Source organism: Dermacentor andersoni, chromosome 6, assembly GCF_023375885.2.
Source record: "Dermacentor andersoni chromosome 6, qqDerAnde1_hic_scaffold, whole genome shotgun sequence".
Taxonomy (NCBI): Eukaryota; Metazoa; Arthropoda; class Arachnida; order Ixodida; family Ixodidae; genus Dermacentor; species Dermacentor andersoni.
In genome coordinates, this window is record NC_092819.1 from 39319817 (window position 1) to 39337625 (window position 17809).

The 17809-nt window shown below is 45.6% G+C and overlaps 1 protein-coding gene across 1 annotated transcript in view; it reads left to right on the forward strand.

Annotated features, from left to right (window-relative positions):
- LOC126521931 (glutamate receptor ionotropic, kainate 2-like) overlaps positions 1–17809 on the forward strand; it is a 105138-nt gene that overhangs the window by 36329 nt on the left and 51000 nt on the right. Inside the window, exons 3-5 of the mRNA XM_050170676.3 lie at positions 218–469; positions 9097–9329; positions 10488–10721. Of these exons, the coding sequence (XP_050026633.2) occupies positions 218–469; positions 9097–9329; positions 10488–10721 (719 nt within the window). The remainder of the gene's footprint in view (positions 1–217; positions 470–9096; positions 9330–10487; positions 10722–17809) is intronic.

Here is a 17809-nt window from a genome sequence, read left to right on the forward strand (position 1 = left end):
TAAAGATTCCGCTATAGTGGTCAAAATTAATCTGGAGATCTCCCCCATACCTCGTGCCTCACGATGAAATCGTGCTTTTGGCACGTAAAAACCCCGAATTCAACTCAAAGCTCCTGTGTTCGTCCGTACTTTCCCTCAGTCTTGTTTCTTCAATTTCTTATCTGTGAGCCTCTTCCCACTAAAACTGGGCTTCCGTTCTGTTTTTTGTCACCGACAGCGTGCCGGCTTCTTCTGCGGGGTGTGGGAGCCGTGTTCGGTCCCATGTCTTCGGTGAGCAGCGAGCACGTCAGCGACGTCTGCAACAGCCTGAACGTGCCGCACCTGGAGACCCGCTGGGACCCGGCGCAGGAGGCGTACGACGACTCGCTCAACCTGTTCCCGGACCCCGCCGTGCTGGCCGAGGCCTACGTGGCCCTGATGAGCCACTGGCAGTGGCGATCAGTTGCCATCGTTTACGAGGAGGACGAAGGTACGCACGGTCGTACAGTGTTGTCTACATTTAGAAAAAAAGAAAAAAAAATACGATAGGCAAATTCAAGGCGCACGTTGAAATTTGTGTGAAGCGAATCTTTTGTGTAATGTTCGTGCTTAAGCTTACTTAAGCTTACGCTGGTGCTTTGAGAAATGAGCGCACGAGTTGTCTACGTGAAGTTCTACTAGATTCGAACATGTGCGTTGGCTCTGCGTAATTCGTTTACGCACGAGTATACCTTCGCGTTTCGCGGTATAACAAACATTTAAGTGCCTTTCGAGAGAGACGCCCAGCCCCTTCTTGGCTTCCAGTTCCTCAGCATTTAGAACACGCTTCGGGTCCCGTGACGCGCGCCCAATTCTAAAGCCTTACTGTCAATGCACGCGTAGGTTCGCTGTTTCTCTCTGATCACGTGCCCTACTGTGCGAGGAGACGATGACGAACGGAGAACCACGGAAGCAGGGCAGATAAAGCTTCACTTTAGTGCATTTAGGCCTTCGTACGCCTTGTGTCATTGTGACACAAGGCGACATTGTTGTGACATTGATGGCCATGACCAGTGGCGAAGTTGTCATTTAGGTCATTTAAGGCTTCATACACTTGTGTTGCAATGGCACATCCATCTCTGGGAGAGCGGCCAAGAATGGGCACATACGTACCCAGTGGCACATACCCAGAGAGATACCAAGTTGTGTACTCGCCCCAAGTTGTCAATAGATATCGACAAATGTACCCGGCGGGAAAACACGACGAACGACAATCCCCGGAGAAGAGCAAGAAAGCTTCGCTTTAGGACGTCTCGTAGGTGTTGATGTGCTGATGTCATATAAGCTAACTTATGCTAAAGCGAAGCTTTCTTTGAATCTTCCCGTGACTTGGTGGGCGGTGGCTGCTGCTCTGTTACCGATTATAAAGCGACGTGGGCCTCCAGGTATGTCAAACTGGGTGTACGCCCGAATGGACAACTTGGGTCACTGGTTATGCGAACATGCTTGGCTAATCACGCAGAATGGATTGAACAAGTTAATGAGTGAGTGAGTGAATATACTTTTATTGGGTACGGCAAAACGCGATGAAACGCGCACCCACCTAATCCCACGACGTGATTGACAGGTCTAGCCTGCCGGCCCAATCACGGGTGCGCTGGATGGTCAGGATTTGGTCGTCAAAGGCGGGACTTCGCAGGAGCGCGTCCGTTGGATTGACAAGCAGAGTATGAGGCAAGAAGTGAATAAGTCGGGAACAGAAGTATCCCAGTCTGGTAAAATAAGTCAACAAAATGATACCGGTACATGTACTGAGCGAGGAGCGTCGAGAAACGAAGAGATAGCACCGTTTCAGTATACATCAGCCAAAGCTTCGCTTATAACTCATTCTACATCACCTTGGCACAACAGGTGGTGGTTCACTAGGAAAGTCGAAGTTTAGTAGGAAGATTTAGTGGAGCGTAATCGTGCCTCTAATTGGCTGCGTCACTTCCGCAGCAAAACCTCCTACGTGTCTATGGAGAATTCCTAACCCTCTCCGCGCTGAGAACGCATGCGCGCCGATGCCGTAACATCAGGATGGTGGCGGCGCCAATCCCATCAGTGCAAACGCGCTTCGGGTGTTCGTATAATTGCCATCACAATAAAAATGCGAAATGAACCCAGTTGCCTGCAGTGTTGCATCAGGTGAAATGCGAGCGCACCGGACCATAAGTTACGTTGAGCTAAAACTATCTGATCATCTGCAACCTTCCTCAACACATCATGCAAGTGTCATCCAACAAAAGTGCGATTAGAACTATGTGCTTGAAAGCGATAAATCAGTTCTTCGATGTATACGACCTGTCCGTACATCGCTTTCTACGTTACGTTGCCATGCTTCAACTAAAGCTGAATGAAGGGGCGCACGAAAACTATCGGACCATTTCTTAGCTGACAACAGCTGTCTGCAGTAAAATGTTCAAAACAGTTGCGCTGCAGATTTCAGTATTACCATCTATGCGGCCGTGCATATTAGCTACATGTCACTCTTGTACGGAGCTTCCGGTGACTTCATTTCACAATTCGGTCACGATAAAAATGTTAGATAAATATCTGCATTGCAGCAGTGAATGCTCTACGTGAATTCGCAGTATCTTCTGCAGATACTGTTTGCTAAATACATATTCAGAAAAATGCGGTGCAGAAGGTGAAAGACTACGGTGGTCTACCGATAATAATGCAGCGTGATGATTTCCACGGCCGTGCCATTACTCCAATAAGTGCGACGTTCAATCTTTCTCGCTGGGTGTTGGTTTTCCTTATAAATGTGCGAGGTATTCTAAGGTGTTGTCACTTCTGGTGTTGTTACTAGTATATCGATAAACTTCTTTTAGTATTACTACTGCACAGCAACAGCGCCCGTAGAGCTTCCTGAGGCAGAACTGTTCGCATAAACGCATATATTACATCAGCACACCAACCGTGCCAGACAATAAATGTGACCTTCCTCAGAGGTGCTGAGAACAAGCTGGCGTTCTCCGCAACTCCTGGAACTGTAAGGTGCACAGAATGCTCTATCAAGCACCATACAGTAGATGGCGGTCTTCCCTTTTGTGCGACTCTTTCGTGACCAAATGGACTGCTGAACCCCTCCTGTGCATTTCTTCCCGTTGCGAAGTCTAGCATTAACGCGCTAACGGCTCACAGGTAGAGTTCCTACACACTCCGTGCGAATTTTGCTATATATCACACATTTATGTTCATCAGCAGGAAATGAAAGCGCAGCAAGCATTCGCCAGAACATAAATTGACATGCTATGCCAAACATTGGATTCTGTGTGTCGCTCATCAGCGGAAAGGAGGTGTTTCTACTTGTGCGAACTCGTTCGGGGTCAGTTGACCTCCTATTACATTTTTCCATCATAATGTCAGGCACATATCTTGAAAACTCTCCAAGCAAGGTCTAAGGTGTGATGGTTCCACAATCATCGCACAGCACGTGGAGTAGCAGGTCAGGCCATCAGTCAGGCTAACCTCTCCAACACATCAATAAAGCATGTATCTCTCTCTCCAAGAGCCAGAAGATCCATACTCTCTACTACAGACCCAGTAACTACGGTTCCAAGCGTGTATGTTCTGGCCAAGCTGGCACGGATTGCAGAAACCATGCATATGTGTCCACTATCGCTTGATTGTTTCATCACGAATCAATTTCTTTTTAAAATTTAACGTGCATGCTCGGTGGAGGACGAAGTCGTTTAGTCAACGTGGTGCTGCGCTGACGTCATAACGGTGGCTTCTATCCTACAAACAAAGGGCGCACAAACCAGTCGTTACTGAGAGCTGTACTTGCATAGCGTCCCGTTCTAGGCCATGAAAGAACAGCTTTTATTGCCGTGAAATACTTCTACATTAGTACGAACGTGAATTCAGTGTGTTAGGTCAGATTTATGGATAGAGACTCGTGTTTGTTTTTTATATCTTTCTTTTTTAAATATTGTTTTCATGTGCAAGTGTGTGCCATCGCTGGCACGCGGCAACATTTTCTTTTCGGTCGTTTTTACCTCTGTATTCTTGCAGCAAAAATTTCTAATTTTGCTATTAGTAAAGCAGTCAGCAGCATGCTGCTTCCAGCTATTTCCAGTTGGAAACCATGCAGTTAGTACTGCCCTACATAAGGGTGTCGCGAAGTCTGCTTCCAACATCGCGAGCTTTCGCAATGTTGGCACTCAGTAAACTCAGCACTCAGAATGCTCAGTAACCTTCTCTTTTTCTTCGCTTAGCATAGCGAGCACTTCAGAATCCCCCGCACAGAAGCGCGGCTAGCGAAACCCCGGAATAGGTGGGCGTATTCCCGTTCTTGCGCGCAACTGCCATTGGAATGCGGCAGTCGTCACGACCTTGCACTGAGCACCAGTACATCGTAGCCGTGGGCCCACCGTAAGCTGCGAGCGGTAACTCGAGCGCGATGCCCAGAAAAGGTTTCGTACTGGCGCTATTCTGCGGCCCGATCGACTGTTACTGCAAGTGCTGAGGCGAAACTGCTCCGAACGCTTTCAGCTGCGCTCAAAGGGCGCATTGCGAGGCCTCTGTTAAGCCGCTTGCGCGTTACGCAAGCGCCCTGACGCGAACTGGCGCGCGTGAAGCCATGACCAGAGCATCGGGGCTTATCAGCGCGCTTGCCCAACGTCTTCTTCGGGGCTACTATGGTTGAGGTTAGCGGGCACTCATTCTTTTTTTTTTTTTTTTTGTAGGCTTTAGAGTCGACGCTTTTCAACTCGCCAAAAGGCTTCTTTTCTTCGCGGAATTCCCAACTAGGTCCTCTTTGACGGTCCGTCTTGTTTCGAAATGACGGGCAGAGAAATGATCTCAGGCCATCTTTCGTACTCTGTGCGAACTAGTAATGTGAGCGTGTTTGCTTTGAAGCGCTGGCTACGGCAAATAAGAAAAAAATCAAAGAGAGAGAGAGAGAGAGAAAGAAAGCGACAAACATGAAATACAGAGAATAGTGGCAAGCAAACGGCGGAGCCTTATTCTGCAGCGATATAATGCAATAAACTGGTTCGCATTGACAGAAACGGGGGTCGTTGCGTTAAAAATGGTGCCAGCAGCCCATGCGGTGGGGCGGATTGAAAATTTTTTGATTTAAAGTCATTTATTCATAGCGGGCTTTTTCAGTGAGACGCAGGATTTGGCGACGCTAAGCATTTGTATAGATAAAGTTTGCATTCAAGGGCCATAGTAACCACGAGAACTTGGCAGAAAAAGAAAGAAGTACACGTTGCAGTCAGCGCCTTTTATTTTTCTCTCGGAGCTAAAGTACAGCCTAAGCACCAGCGCAAGAGGGCTATTTATTTAAAGTGTCGGTGGCTAATGCTGGGAGAGAAAAAAATACGAATGACGTGCGTCAGTTGCAGTAAGCCACAAATATCGCCCAGTAAATAATAGCTAGAAATATTTCGGTGCTAGAGAGAGACAAACATAAGGTATAACTTAGGGCCCTGTGCTCTAAAGTGAAATAAAGGAACACACACACACAAAAAAAACACTAAATTTGTTTGCGCTAATGAAGTGTTCTTTCACAACTATAGTTGGTCTATAAGAAAGAAAATGAAGGTCACATGTTCCGGGGTCGATTTTACAAAGCTTCTCTTTCGCAAGTCTTCCTTGCCATTGCCAGCCGCTTTTCCTAATGATGTGTCTAGCATAGGGATCGGCTGAAATCTTCTCTTACGAACAATCCTAGCATGAGAGCTTTTTATTTTATCTTTCTTCTGTTTTTAGATAGGAGCCTCGCTTTGCATCTAAACAACCGTACCGTTACGTCCCTGTGACGTCACGCTTTCTAAAGCTTCTTTTCCATATTTGGGCTTTTTCTGGGTGAGTAAACGTTCTTGAAACTTTCCAACCTCATTCTTTGGCTCCTTTTGCACATACGGTGTAGTTAATCTTTGTCGGTAAGGAGTAACTATGCCTGGGCAGACACTGTCGAAATTTATGACGTCACGGTGGCTTGGTGCGAAACTGCCCCGTGTTTCGTTCTTGTCTGCTCTGGCTTATGAAGATTCTTATCTCGGCCAAAGTGACTTTTATTTTTTAGTATTGTAAAAGGCATTCGTTTTCTAATACAGTCCAAATTACTTTACTCGTTAGTGTCCTTTTTGATAAAGAAGAGTGAGGTAAAAGTATTGCCATGCGTGACAAATAGCCACTGAAAAGCAAACGTGCAGTTCGCTTCCACTACGGCTGTAACTGGACTACAACCGAGAAGCAGTATGTACTACTCGTTGCCTGATACCCCACACGGAGGTGCCGTTTTGGATTATTAGACTTCCGCTAAATGGAGAAAGCACACGCGAAGGAAGGGTATCTGAAAAAATGCCAAAACATTCTGCTGCCATATAAACTAAACTGCAAATACTCTTGAAATACTTTTCCATATCTACACGACGGCTGCGTCCATTGCCGTATACAGTATCTCTGTTCCGTTCAGGGTCTCACTCATCGAACTACACTAATGCTACTTCGACTCCCGCAAAACACGTCGCAATGCTTTAGCCTACATACAAGTAGGTACGATAATGTCTGGTTTGGCCCCGCTCTAGCGAACATTAGATAGTCTGCCAGAGCATCGAACCACGCATTTCGACAATCACATTAGATATTTATAATAACATGTCTTGTTATCTAGCCTTAAATTTGCAGCACCGAAGTGCAGTAAGACATTGACATCATTATCAAAACCAACTTCGATTTCCGCCCGCCAGAATAAACTATGGTAGGTTCGTTCAACTTCAGATATAAGTCCAACAAAATTTGGATTCCTTTTACTGACGAAGAAAAAAGAACGAAACTCTCAATATACGACTCAACTCATGCAACAACTCAAACATCATGTCAAAGCGTTCACTTAACTCACATTATAATTATTACCCGACATCGTTTGAATATTGAATTACAAACAGTACAAAAGAAAAAGAATGCGCGGAAACCACAGGAGTGGGTTAACATGATACAATCATTATATTCTTCGAAACAAATGGATTAAAGACTTAACGATCAGGTTATTATGATCCTTTTTACGCACTTCTTTTTGTGTGTGTGTTTTGTTCTGGAGCTAACATTAACGCTGCTTGTCAAAACTTCTTTAACCGTACTCGTGAATTGCCACCAATAGAGAGATGTATTATTACCTGAACTTCTGGCAATGTTGCCCGAACCATAATTTATTCCTGTAGGTATTTTTTTTTCAGAATGCACCCATGTTAGAGCACGAAACGCTATTACAAATTTACTTAGAGTTCTGGAGTTAGGGATTTGTTGAAATCCTGTGTTTTCCGAATTGTTCACGACAAGAAAGAAATGTTAAAAACTATCCTTCGTTGACACGACCTAAAATATGAACCGTACTCCCTACCCCAGCTCTTCGTGATCTTTTTTCTGGTCATTATGTAAACTCTGAATTCGTTTATCGTTTCCCCGTAATTGAATAAAAAAAAATAATTGTTTATATGAGATTGTTCATTTTTACGGTCAAGTTGTATATGCGATATTATTGTTGTTAGCATCATTGCTTGAGCGTTTATTTGTTATGTGGCACCGTTGTTCGTACTATCGCTTTGGGAGCGTGTTTGCAATCTCGTGTTATTTTTTCTTGTATGTTACAACGTAACTTTGTTGTAACTGCGTTGTATATTGTTATATGCTGAATGTAGCAACGATTTATTGCATACACCACATATTGAAGAGGCAAGGAGTAGCCAGCGCCGTATTTGTGTACCAACATCTCCTTATATCATATAAAAAAATAGATATTTTCTTTTCTTCTTCATTGGTAAACTGATTGCCTTTATTGAATATAATAACGGCAACGCGATCTCATTTTGATAGAGGGACCTGAAGGAGCTATTTAAGAAGTTATGCAAGAAGAATTTCTTATTTGGCGTCCAGCTAGTCATGAATATATGATATGCGTCGCAGCCGATGCGTGCCGAGCGAAGGACGCCGAAATTAAACTAAAATCGAGAAAGATACGATATGTAGTTTGTTTCAGCCGAACTGCGGCACAATTTATTATACTTAGGAATATGGCGAACAAGATCAAGTGCAGCGAGAAAACGTGCAACCAGCTTTATCTAAGCATTTCTGGGCATTCATGCTGAATTAAGGTGATATTCGCGCTATTACGTAAACCTTTTTCTCAGCACGTGGTTATAAAAGACGTCGCGAACTCGAGGCGCGTTTTGACGGCACGAGTTTGCCGCCGAGGTGGAACTTATGCAATGTTCCTTATTTACGCGATAATTAGACCCTGGTGCGTAGCTGAGAGGTGGTGGTGGCGCGGATCAACTACAGTGCTAACACCTGCAATGCCAAGTGCACAACCCGAAGCCACCGACGAGTTCAACTCTCGGCCACCAGCCGTGGTGGATCTGGGGCTATCGTGTTCTGCCGCCGAACGCGATATCATGGGTTTGATTCGGCGACCGCGGCGGCCAAATTTCGATGGGGCAAAATGCAAATAAAAAATAAAAATAAAAAAGAAAGAAAGGAGAAGGCTGCTAATTAGATCTAGGTGCACATTAAAAAACCCCTCTCACCCCAGACGGTTACTCCTTCGGACTATTTTAAGCCCGCGAGACACTGGAAAATTCTCAGAGACAGATGTCCTTGGACCAAGACCTAATGTGCAGCATTGAAGCTCTTAAATGAGCGCGGGCATTGCTGCTACAACTTTTTGAGCTAAGCTAGATTCGGTGACAAAGCGTGGGCATGATGGGCAGCCCCATATGCACGCATGGCTAGTGCCTCCCTGCCTCGCACCTTCCCTCAATCTTCTTTTATTTTTATCTTCTTAACCGCCTTCAAGCTGTGTAGGGTGGCACCCTCTCCCAGGCGGCCAAAGCTAATGTGTAGCACTCCCTTACGGTGTCTATCTGTTGCTTTGGGACGCTAAATCAATCAATCAATCAATCAATCAATCAATCAATCAATCAATCAATCAATCAATCAATCAATCAATCAATCAATCAATCAATCAATCAATCTATCTATCTATCTATCAATCAATCAATCAATCAATCAATCAGTCAATCAATCGTCTTTTCTCAGACACTTTCCCTTTTTTCCGCCTCACTGGGCCATTCGCTTTCGCAGAAGTAGCCGAGATGAAGGGCCTGCTGGAGGAGCTCCGCGAGGCCGACATCGACGCGGACCACTACGCGCGCAACTCGACGGACTCCTTCCGCGACGTGCTCAAGCGCGTGCGCGAGGACGGCCACACGCACGTCTTCGTCGCCATCGAGGAGGAGGACACCGAACCGTTCCTCATGCAAGCACTCCAGATCGAGATGCTCAACGATGACTACAGCTACCTGTTTCGCTCCCTGGTGAGCCCTGTGGCAGGACGCGAATCGGGGCCGCATATCTGATCGATTGAAAGCCCTCTAAAGTCAAAGGGGGGCAAGCACGAGGCCACTTTTGGGGAAGAGGGGACGCTGTCAGACCGTGATTGGTTCACTCGATCCAAATGTGGCTTTTCGGCAAAAGTCCGAATCGGTCAACAGCTGGACTTTTGTTATGAAGCACGGACCCCGTCATAAGAAGGGTTAATCAGCCTCTTCACACTATTCTGAGCTGTAATAATTAGTTTTGCAGCCTTAGAAAAGAATTACAGGGTGAAGAAAGGACCTGAAGGTAAAACGAGGAAAGGAAAACACACTTTGCATTCGTCTTCATCTCTCCCTCTCATTTTCACGCGCCGTTATTTACTCATTAGACTGTTTTACTCGTAGCTAAGCCTGTGTAGATGTCATAATGCCGAAACATGTGCTCAGAGCAGAGAGTCAAAAGCAAGCATTCGACGGTGCTATTGCTGCTGCTGGGTAAGGGACGCGAAGTGTGCAGAACGTATATTTAAAGATTAAAGAAATAGTGCAAGGAATTAGGGCGCACCTCAGCCACCACACCTGATTCGCATTGCTGATATCCTGTCACGATAAGATTACAGCGCTCGGGATGGAAAGAAGTGGGTGAAATGAGAAGACAACTGGGAGCAGTGTTGAGAAGGCGCTTGACACCAATATTCCCAGTGTCATGAATGTTAATGTACCACATATATGTGCTGGTAAAATGGTTTGCTAGCGTAATTATTTCTTTAACAGTGTACAATTGATCCATCCAGTCAATCCTTAGTGTTACGCAGAGAGCAACGACGTCGTCATTACCACAATTAGGAATACTATCAGAAGACAACTTTATCAGCTAGATAAGCCTCCTGGTAGGGCCTGATAACAGCTCTTGTCACTGTCAGAGTTGTTTGCAAGGTCTTTTTGGAGTTGCTCATAATAACTATAATCGCACAATGCAAGCGATGTTTCAGAATAAATACCGGCGCGACAGTTCACTATTTTGTTTGTTTGTTTGTCCGTCTGTTTTTTTTTTTTTTTTTTTTGTTATGGACTTCATCACGGAAACCGTCTTTGAGTAAACTTGGCTGCCACGCTGAGGGCAAAGAAATGTTCACAGTATTGCCAACCGTTGCGCAGGACTTTCACATGGCCGACCTGAGCGACTTCATCTACAGCAAGGCCAACATCACGGCGCTGAGAATCGTGGACGTGGATGATCCCGTGGCTGCAGTGCTCGTCAAGAAGGTCGACGCACTGGAGGCGGAGAACGCACCCCAGCCTACCGTGGCGGCGGCTGGGGAAGGAGAGGAGGAAGAGGAAGACTACGAGGGAGATGACGACGACCATGTGAAGTTCCCCCTCAAGCTGTCTGTAAGTCACGCCAAGACGTATACGGGCACGAATGGCGTCGCTGGCTTCTAGACTCTCACGCTGCGGTGCAACGGAAATGATCATCGTTTATGCCTCAGTATCGAACTAGAGCTAGCCATCAAGAGAGCACTACTGGATAATCACCGTACCTATTAGGACACTGTCATTCGTTTATTTAGTTAGTTACTTGTTTCTTTGGTTCCTCCGTAATCCTACCTTTGGACGTCATGACATTAGAATAAAGTCAGGAGAGGCGACAAGTGATCGAGAAGCACTAATTTTGGCCTTACGAGAAAAAAGGAAGCAGAATTGCAATGGATCAAATGTTTATTTATTTATTTATTTATTTATTTATTTATTTATTTATTTATTTATTTATTTATTTATTCCAAAAGTCATAGTAGAAGTGTGTTCTACAAGGTACAAAGATGGCAAAGAAGACGACAATAAAACCGCCTATATCTTCCCTTTTATCTGAACGCAAAAGCAAAAGCGCGCAATAGTAATTATTTTGGCGAGATATTGAAGTGCCCACGCTTAGAAAAAAAAAACTCCGCTTTAAAGGTATGCGCTGTAGCTTGCATGCATCGGCACACGCATGAAAGCGCCTTGGTTGTGCCAGTGTGCAGCCACAAGTTGACATAAGTGAAGCGAATTACGTTCATCACCTGAGAGAAGAGTCGAAGAAGAGGAATAGAGAAGCATAGCGTTCCTTCCTGTAAATATTATTACATTTGAGTTTCCTGCAACCACCCAATTTTCGATCCAAATCTTATTCTGGGTACTGGCCATGTTGGAGCATAATCACCATCGTAATAACTGACTGAGCAGTATCGAATGTCGGAATTCGTCCGTTTCTATTAAGCTGCGCGTTGTTGTTGGTTATTCGTCTTAGAAACGCTGCACTCAACAGCTGCAATGCACTCATGCGCGGCCAGGCCAACGGAGAAGCACGCCGACGAGCGGGCGATCTTGAAGCAACCAGCGAAAGGACTTCCAAAATCTCATTAAAATAAATTAAATTATGGGGTATTACGTGCCAAAACCACTTTATGATTATGAGGCACGCCGTAGTGGAGGACTCCGGAAATTTTGACCCCCTGAGGTTCTTTAACCTGCACCTAAATCTAAGCACACGGGTGCTTTCGCATTTCGCCCCCCATCGAAATGCGGCCGCCGTGGCCGGGATTCGATCCCGCGACCTTGTGCTCAGCAGTCTAACACCATAGCCACTGAGCAACCATGGCGAGTTCTCCAAAATCTCGTATTTACGATTTCGTCTTCGTGAAAGAGCGTACGCACAGCCACGCACAGAGCCATCACTACACAGGGGCCATAAATTCCTTTCTGAAAAAAAAAAACAAGAAAAAAGGAAAACTACCCATTCAGAGCACCGGCTAGCGAACGAAATGTTCGGCGAATTTATGTGACGACGGCGAGAAAAAAAAAATGGAGACTTCAGAGCAGATATAACATTTACTTCGTTCTTCGCGCTAAATAAAGAATTAGGCTGCGGCAACCGACGACGCCCTTATCCCCAGCGATTCCACGCAGTTTCTGCGTTTGTATAGGTACATACACAAAACGTAGTGTCGACTTCAAAGAGAGTGGTCATCTCCAGGGTCACGGCGGAGCACAGACGGCGAGACCGTTATTTTTTTTTCTTTTTTTTTACGCAGCGCGGCTGGGCGACCTGACCAAAAATGAAATGTATAGCGAAGGCAATACAGAGAGATCGAACCGAGAAAAGTCGCAGCCATAGTGTGTATGGAGAGGGAAACGGCCCATAAAGGCACGGTGTAGAGGGCACACTTAGGCCGGATATCTACGAAAGGGTATAGAGGCGGAAAAACTAAGTAACAAATATATATATATATATATACGTATAACGGTGTGCGGAGGTGATATATTAGCGCCAACATATTGCAGGATCGCGTTGTCAGCTGCCCGCCGTGTCGGTCCTCGTAAAAACGCTCGTAAAACGGGATCTGGCTTCTCCTTAGCCCCTAATTATTCAGACGCATCCCCTCTCTATACTAGCGCTATTTTTTTTTTCTATCTCGTCTTACTTCTGCGCTTGTCGTGCTCTCGATCTGGTCAACCATGAACACCAGCGGAGGTTGCTGAGGGTCGGTGATTACGTTGAGTGCGACGCGACGTAAAGAAATATAAAGAATGGAAAGTGTATATAATCGGGGGTAGCCGCCGCGACCTGATATCCAATTTTGCGGAACGTGATGCTTGATTGCCATAGAGGTTTGCATCTGGAGGGCCGGTGCTGCTATGCGAGGATGAGTGAGTACTGGGTTTCTCATACTGCGCATTGATGTCTGTATCAATTATGTAGAACGTAATGGAACGAATGTGTTTCAGGGATGATGTCGACAGGCGTGACGAAACCGATGCATCCGTGCTTGAAGCGCAGAAAATAATTTAAAAAGAGTCTTCAGCAATGGTACACAATACAACAGCGATGAAAATTTTCGTACAGGTGAACGCCCCCCCCCCCCCCCCTCCAATGTGCCAATTTTGTTTCCTCTCCTTTTCTCTGGTTTTCCGAGAGAATACCCGAGGACCTGAGACAGCTACCCATGCTCGGAGTGCGTGTGCGGGTCACTTGATATCGCGTCATACAGAAAGGCCAACACCCCGTGCATTAAAAGCGCTGATTCGCCGACGTTCCGCCCACTCGTGCCTTTTCGCAACGTGCGGCTTGGAGTGGAAGCGCTGTGCATTCCTAAATGACGTCACCACAAGTGACACACAGGACTGGATGTTGGCTACGATTTCAATTTTATTCATGTAGAGGGCAGTGCCGGTGGCAAAATGCCCATGTCTAAAAAACTTATTTTTCAAATTTTTTAAAAGTTTTCTGCAAAGCCCACTCACTCACTCACTCACTCACTCACTCACTCATCACTCACTCACTCACTCACTCACTCACTCACTCACTCACTCACTCACTCACTCACTCACTCACTCACTCACTCACTCACTCACTCGCTCACTCACTCACTCACTCACTCACTCACTCACTCACTCGCTCGCTTTCCGAGACCCCAGAAGCCTAACTTGTCCCCATTTCACGCAACGATAAAGGCACGAAGTCTGAGAAATTGGTGCACGCGGCCGGACAGTGCGGGAAGTCGGGGCCACGGAACGGTCCGAGTCCCTGCGGGTTACTTGACCTTCCGTGATGAATGCCACTACGCGTCACACGCTGCGAGACCACGGCGAGAAGCCATCCTTGCGAACGTCCCCAAATTGCACGCCGTGGCGCATAGTCCGGCCGGTACTCGACTTCGCGCTTCTCTCGAGCTTTGGCCCAGCCTGGCCGCGGGAGTAATGATCCAAGCCGAAATTAAGGACACTCGGCGTCGCTGGCAGCGAGGACACTGGAAAGACCGAGATTATACGCAGGCGCTTTCTCGCGCGAGTATTCCGTAATTGAGTTCCGTGTAGGAATCGCTGCGCAAAGTACGCAAGAAAAATATATTAAAGACAAGCAAACAAACAACACGGAAATGACTTTGCAGGACTCGTGGTGGTGACTGCCGGTGCTACTTCCGCGACATTTTGATATGCTCTTTGATATAAAGATGATAAGATGATTAGGGGAATTCGCGCGCACGCGCACGCGTATGTGTGCGTGCGCGTGTGCAATTGTACGCCTAATTCATACATTATCTTAGGGCATATTTTTTTACAAAAGCTCTCTTCGTTCAATACAAGTCTATGGGGTGAATGAAAATGCGCGCAATTTCTATAGGAAAGTAACGAAATCTCGCTGAGAAGTCATCAATTAAAAGACAACAAATCTGAAATGCAATCGCTTTTTTTTACTGCAAAAGCTGAGGCTACTTGAACGTAACAGTTTTTCAGCCTGCGCACCTGATAGAGTAGCTTAAAAGCGAATGCAATCAACATGGCAGTTGGCGACTTGTGCAAATATTATGTGTCAGTGAAGTCAGTGTCCGACAGTCTTCCATTCAAAGTACTACTTAACGGTCATCCGCTGCACATCCTTCATTACTTTTATTTCTTTTTTCTCTGAGGCGTCTTAAGACAATCAGTTTACGCAATTATATCATGTTGGTGTGAGTGGGCCATAAAATTAACGTCCCCGTGTTTCTAAATGCAGCGAATTCTGCAGCAAATAACATCGATTCGTTCTCCTAAATGTGACGTATTTCTTTGAAGTAGAATCCATGGTCGGTCAGTGAGATAATGCATGCTTTCCCTCAAACACAGGCATGATAGGCTGGCGTCAACAACGAGTAATTGTTTTAACCTATTTCTTAACAGAACAGACTTCGAAAAAAAAAAGCAAAAAAAATATAAGGATAAGGTAGACCTTTATAGGTTTATTGTTATAGTTATCTTTCAATGCCGTATAATCACAGTATCGGTACCTTTATTTATTTTATATACGTGTACTAGTTCGCGGGAGTGTTCGCCACTGAAAATGCCGGAAAGAGTTTCCAAACGTCACTTAGAAACGCGGTGTTCCCACTAAAGCGTTTATATCAAAGGTGTAGGAGACTTCCACTCCATCGATTTACGCGTTTGCCCGCCCAAAGACTGAGGATGTTTCGATTTTAAACAGCTGTGAGAGGCGCAAACCTAAACAGCCGTTGCGCGCCTATAAACATTTAATCGCCCCTGGTCGCCCAATAGCTGTCGGACTAGGTACAATGTTTTCCTTGAAACGATTGAGCGGAGCACCTGGAAGCGATATCACTGCCTATTCTTCGGGAATGAACGGATGCTTTTTTTCTGAAGGTATTAAAATTTTGTTATTCATTCGCATCTGCTGCAACTCACTTCACATCCGAGAACATGGAACGGAAACACACAGGCAAACGTGACAGGCGTTATATTTGGATGAAAGCTCGGGCGAATGTGGAGGCGCGGAGCGGGGCTAAATAACGGCTGCGTTTCGTTCGAATGGTTTATTGATTTCTCCCCTCCAACGTGAAAAGGGGATCGACTAAACTTTCAAGAATCGCGAGGCTGCGCTGGGCTGGGCTCAGTCAACCGCAGCTGTTGCAGCTTTGAACGCTGGTTTCTCTGCGACCAGGACATGTCACCGGGACAATATCTCAGCGGGGATTCGATCCGCATGCGGAAGCCGGCGAACGCGGTGTTGCGGTGCTTGCGTGGAAGCCCGCTTTAACAACTGTACACAATCATGTGCACTCGCTTAATCACTGGCCCTGGGGGCGTATAACACAGCCTGGCTAGTTCTTTTTCCGAGTCACTTTTTGGATAGCTTGCTTACTCATATCATTGTCCGTTAATTCGCTCATTCGCCGTGCACTGCAGCATTTCGTGTTGCATTTTTTTTATATCATTGAATGCTCAATGAATGACTGACCGACTCACTCTCTCGCCCACACGCCCAACCACTCACTCACTCACTCACTCACTCACTCACTCACTCACTCACTCACTCACTCACTCACTCACTCACTCACTCACTCACTCACTCACTCACTCACTCACTCACTCACTCACTCACTCACTCACTCACTCACTGCCCAACCAACTAAACTCCTCACACTTTAGTAATAAACCCGTATTCACTTACTTCCCACCCTTCACTCTCTCGTTCTCTTGCTCACACTGTTGCTTGATTTTTATTAATCCACCGTCTTTCTTTTGTTCCCAGTGTGCCGCATTCTCTCAAGCGCTTAGTCACCCATGCATTCTTTTTGCTTTCCAATTGCTCACTGAATACTCAGGTTCTACTCCCGTTCGTGGGCGTACACCCAGTGCCTAAAAACATGAAGGAAAAAAAGGAAAACGAATGACCCATTTGCTTTCTACGTTTCTGCTACCGAAGTAGAGATTCACTACTTGAGTTTTCGTAAATATCGGCAGCAAGAGTATGAGAAAAAAACAAAAACTGAATTGAGAGTGTCGCATTTCTTTCACTTGCACCTTAAGGTTTTAAAGGTAAAGCTATCTATGCGCCGAACTAAGGTTAGACAGCTGGTTTAGTATTCACAAATAGACACGTTAAAGCTTGCTGATTATGCTCTATGGTTGGTTGAATTAACAATGAAAAGGGCAGTGCACAAGGTCAATAAAAAAAAAAGCAGCGCTGCTCACGCTAGTGTTTCATATGGGCCTCCCGTTCACTGCGTTATGTGCATTAATATAGCTGACAGATACTCTAACTAAATGTGAAGCAAGCATTCATATATATATATATACAGTGAACTCTCACTTGAGTGAACTTGAAGGGACCGAAAAAATAGTTCACTTAACTGAAAGTTCACTTAACTGAATGTTCACTAGACCAACATAAGACATGGCATACAGAGTCAAAAGTTTGAAGTGCAATTCATGGAGTAAAAGACATGGCATCCATAGTGTTAAAAATGTGTGAAATGGAATTTGTACATATAACACACCACGTGGGTCGTTTGTGTGCACACGCGGAACCGACGAGACTGGAAAGAAAGAGACGACGACCATGGCACGACTAGCCGGTCGGAAAAAAACGCACCATGTGGTATGTGGTACGAGAGATCGCCGCTTTGCTTTGGCGGGGTTGTAAGCACCAGCGATGTTACTTTGTTCATGGCCTCCGAGATTACATGCTTGCTCGTTTTGTGCGGGCAATCTCGGAGGTCATGTCTCGTTGCCGTTAGTTTTCCGCGCCGCCGCTTTGCCCCAGGGGCGCTGTAGCACCAGCGACGTTACATTGCCGCTGGAGCGGCGGTTTGATGAGGGCGGGCATCGGTTGCGCCTGCAGTGCAGTGCAGTGCAAGCCTTGGTCCTCTGAGCGAGTTCGTTAAACTGAAATATTGACTGTTCCGACATTCGTTTAAGTGAAACATTTTTGCATAGAATCTATAAGAAAACTGCCGGGGATATTTAAAAAGTTCGTTATTCTGAAATATTCGATAAACCGACGTTCGTACAACTGAGAGTTTACTGTATAATGTTTGTGACTTTGTTTACGAACTCATTGTGGTGCAACTTCTATTTGACTTTTATATTGTTATGTTCATGGGTGTATAGGACCGTGTGCTGTGGATTTCCGACCCTATGAAATTATTTCTTTTCATTTTCTTAGA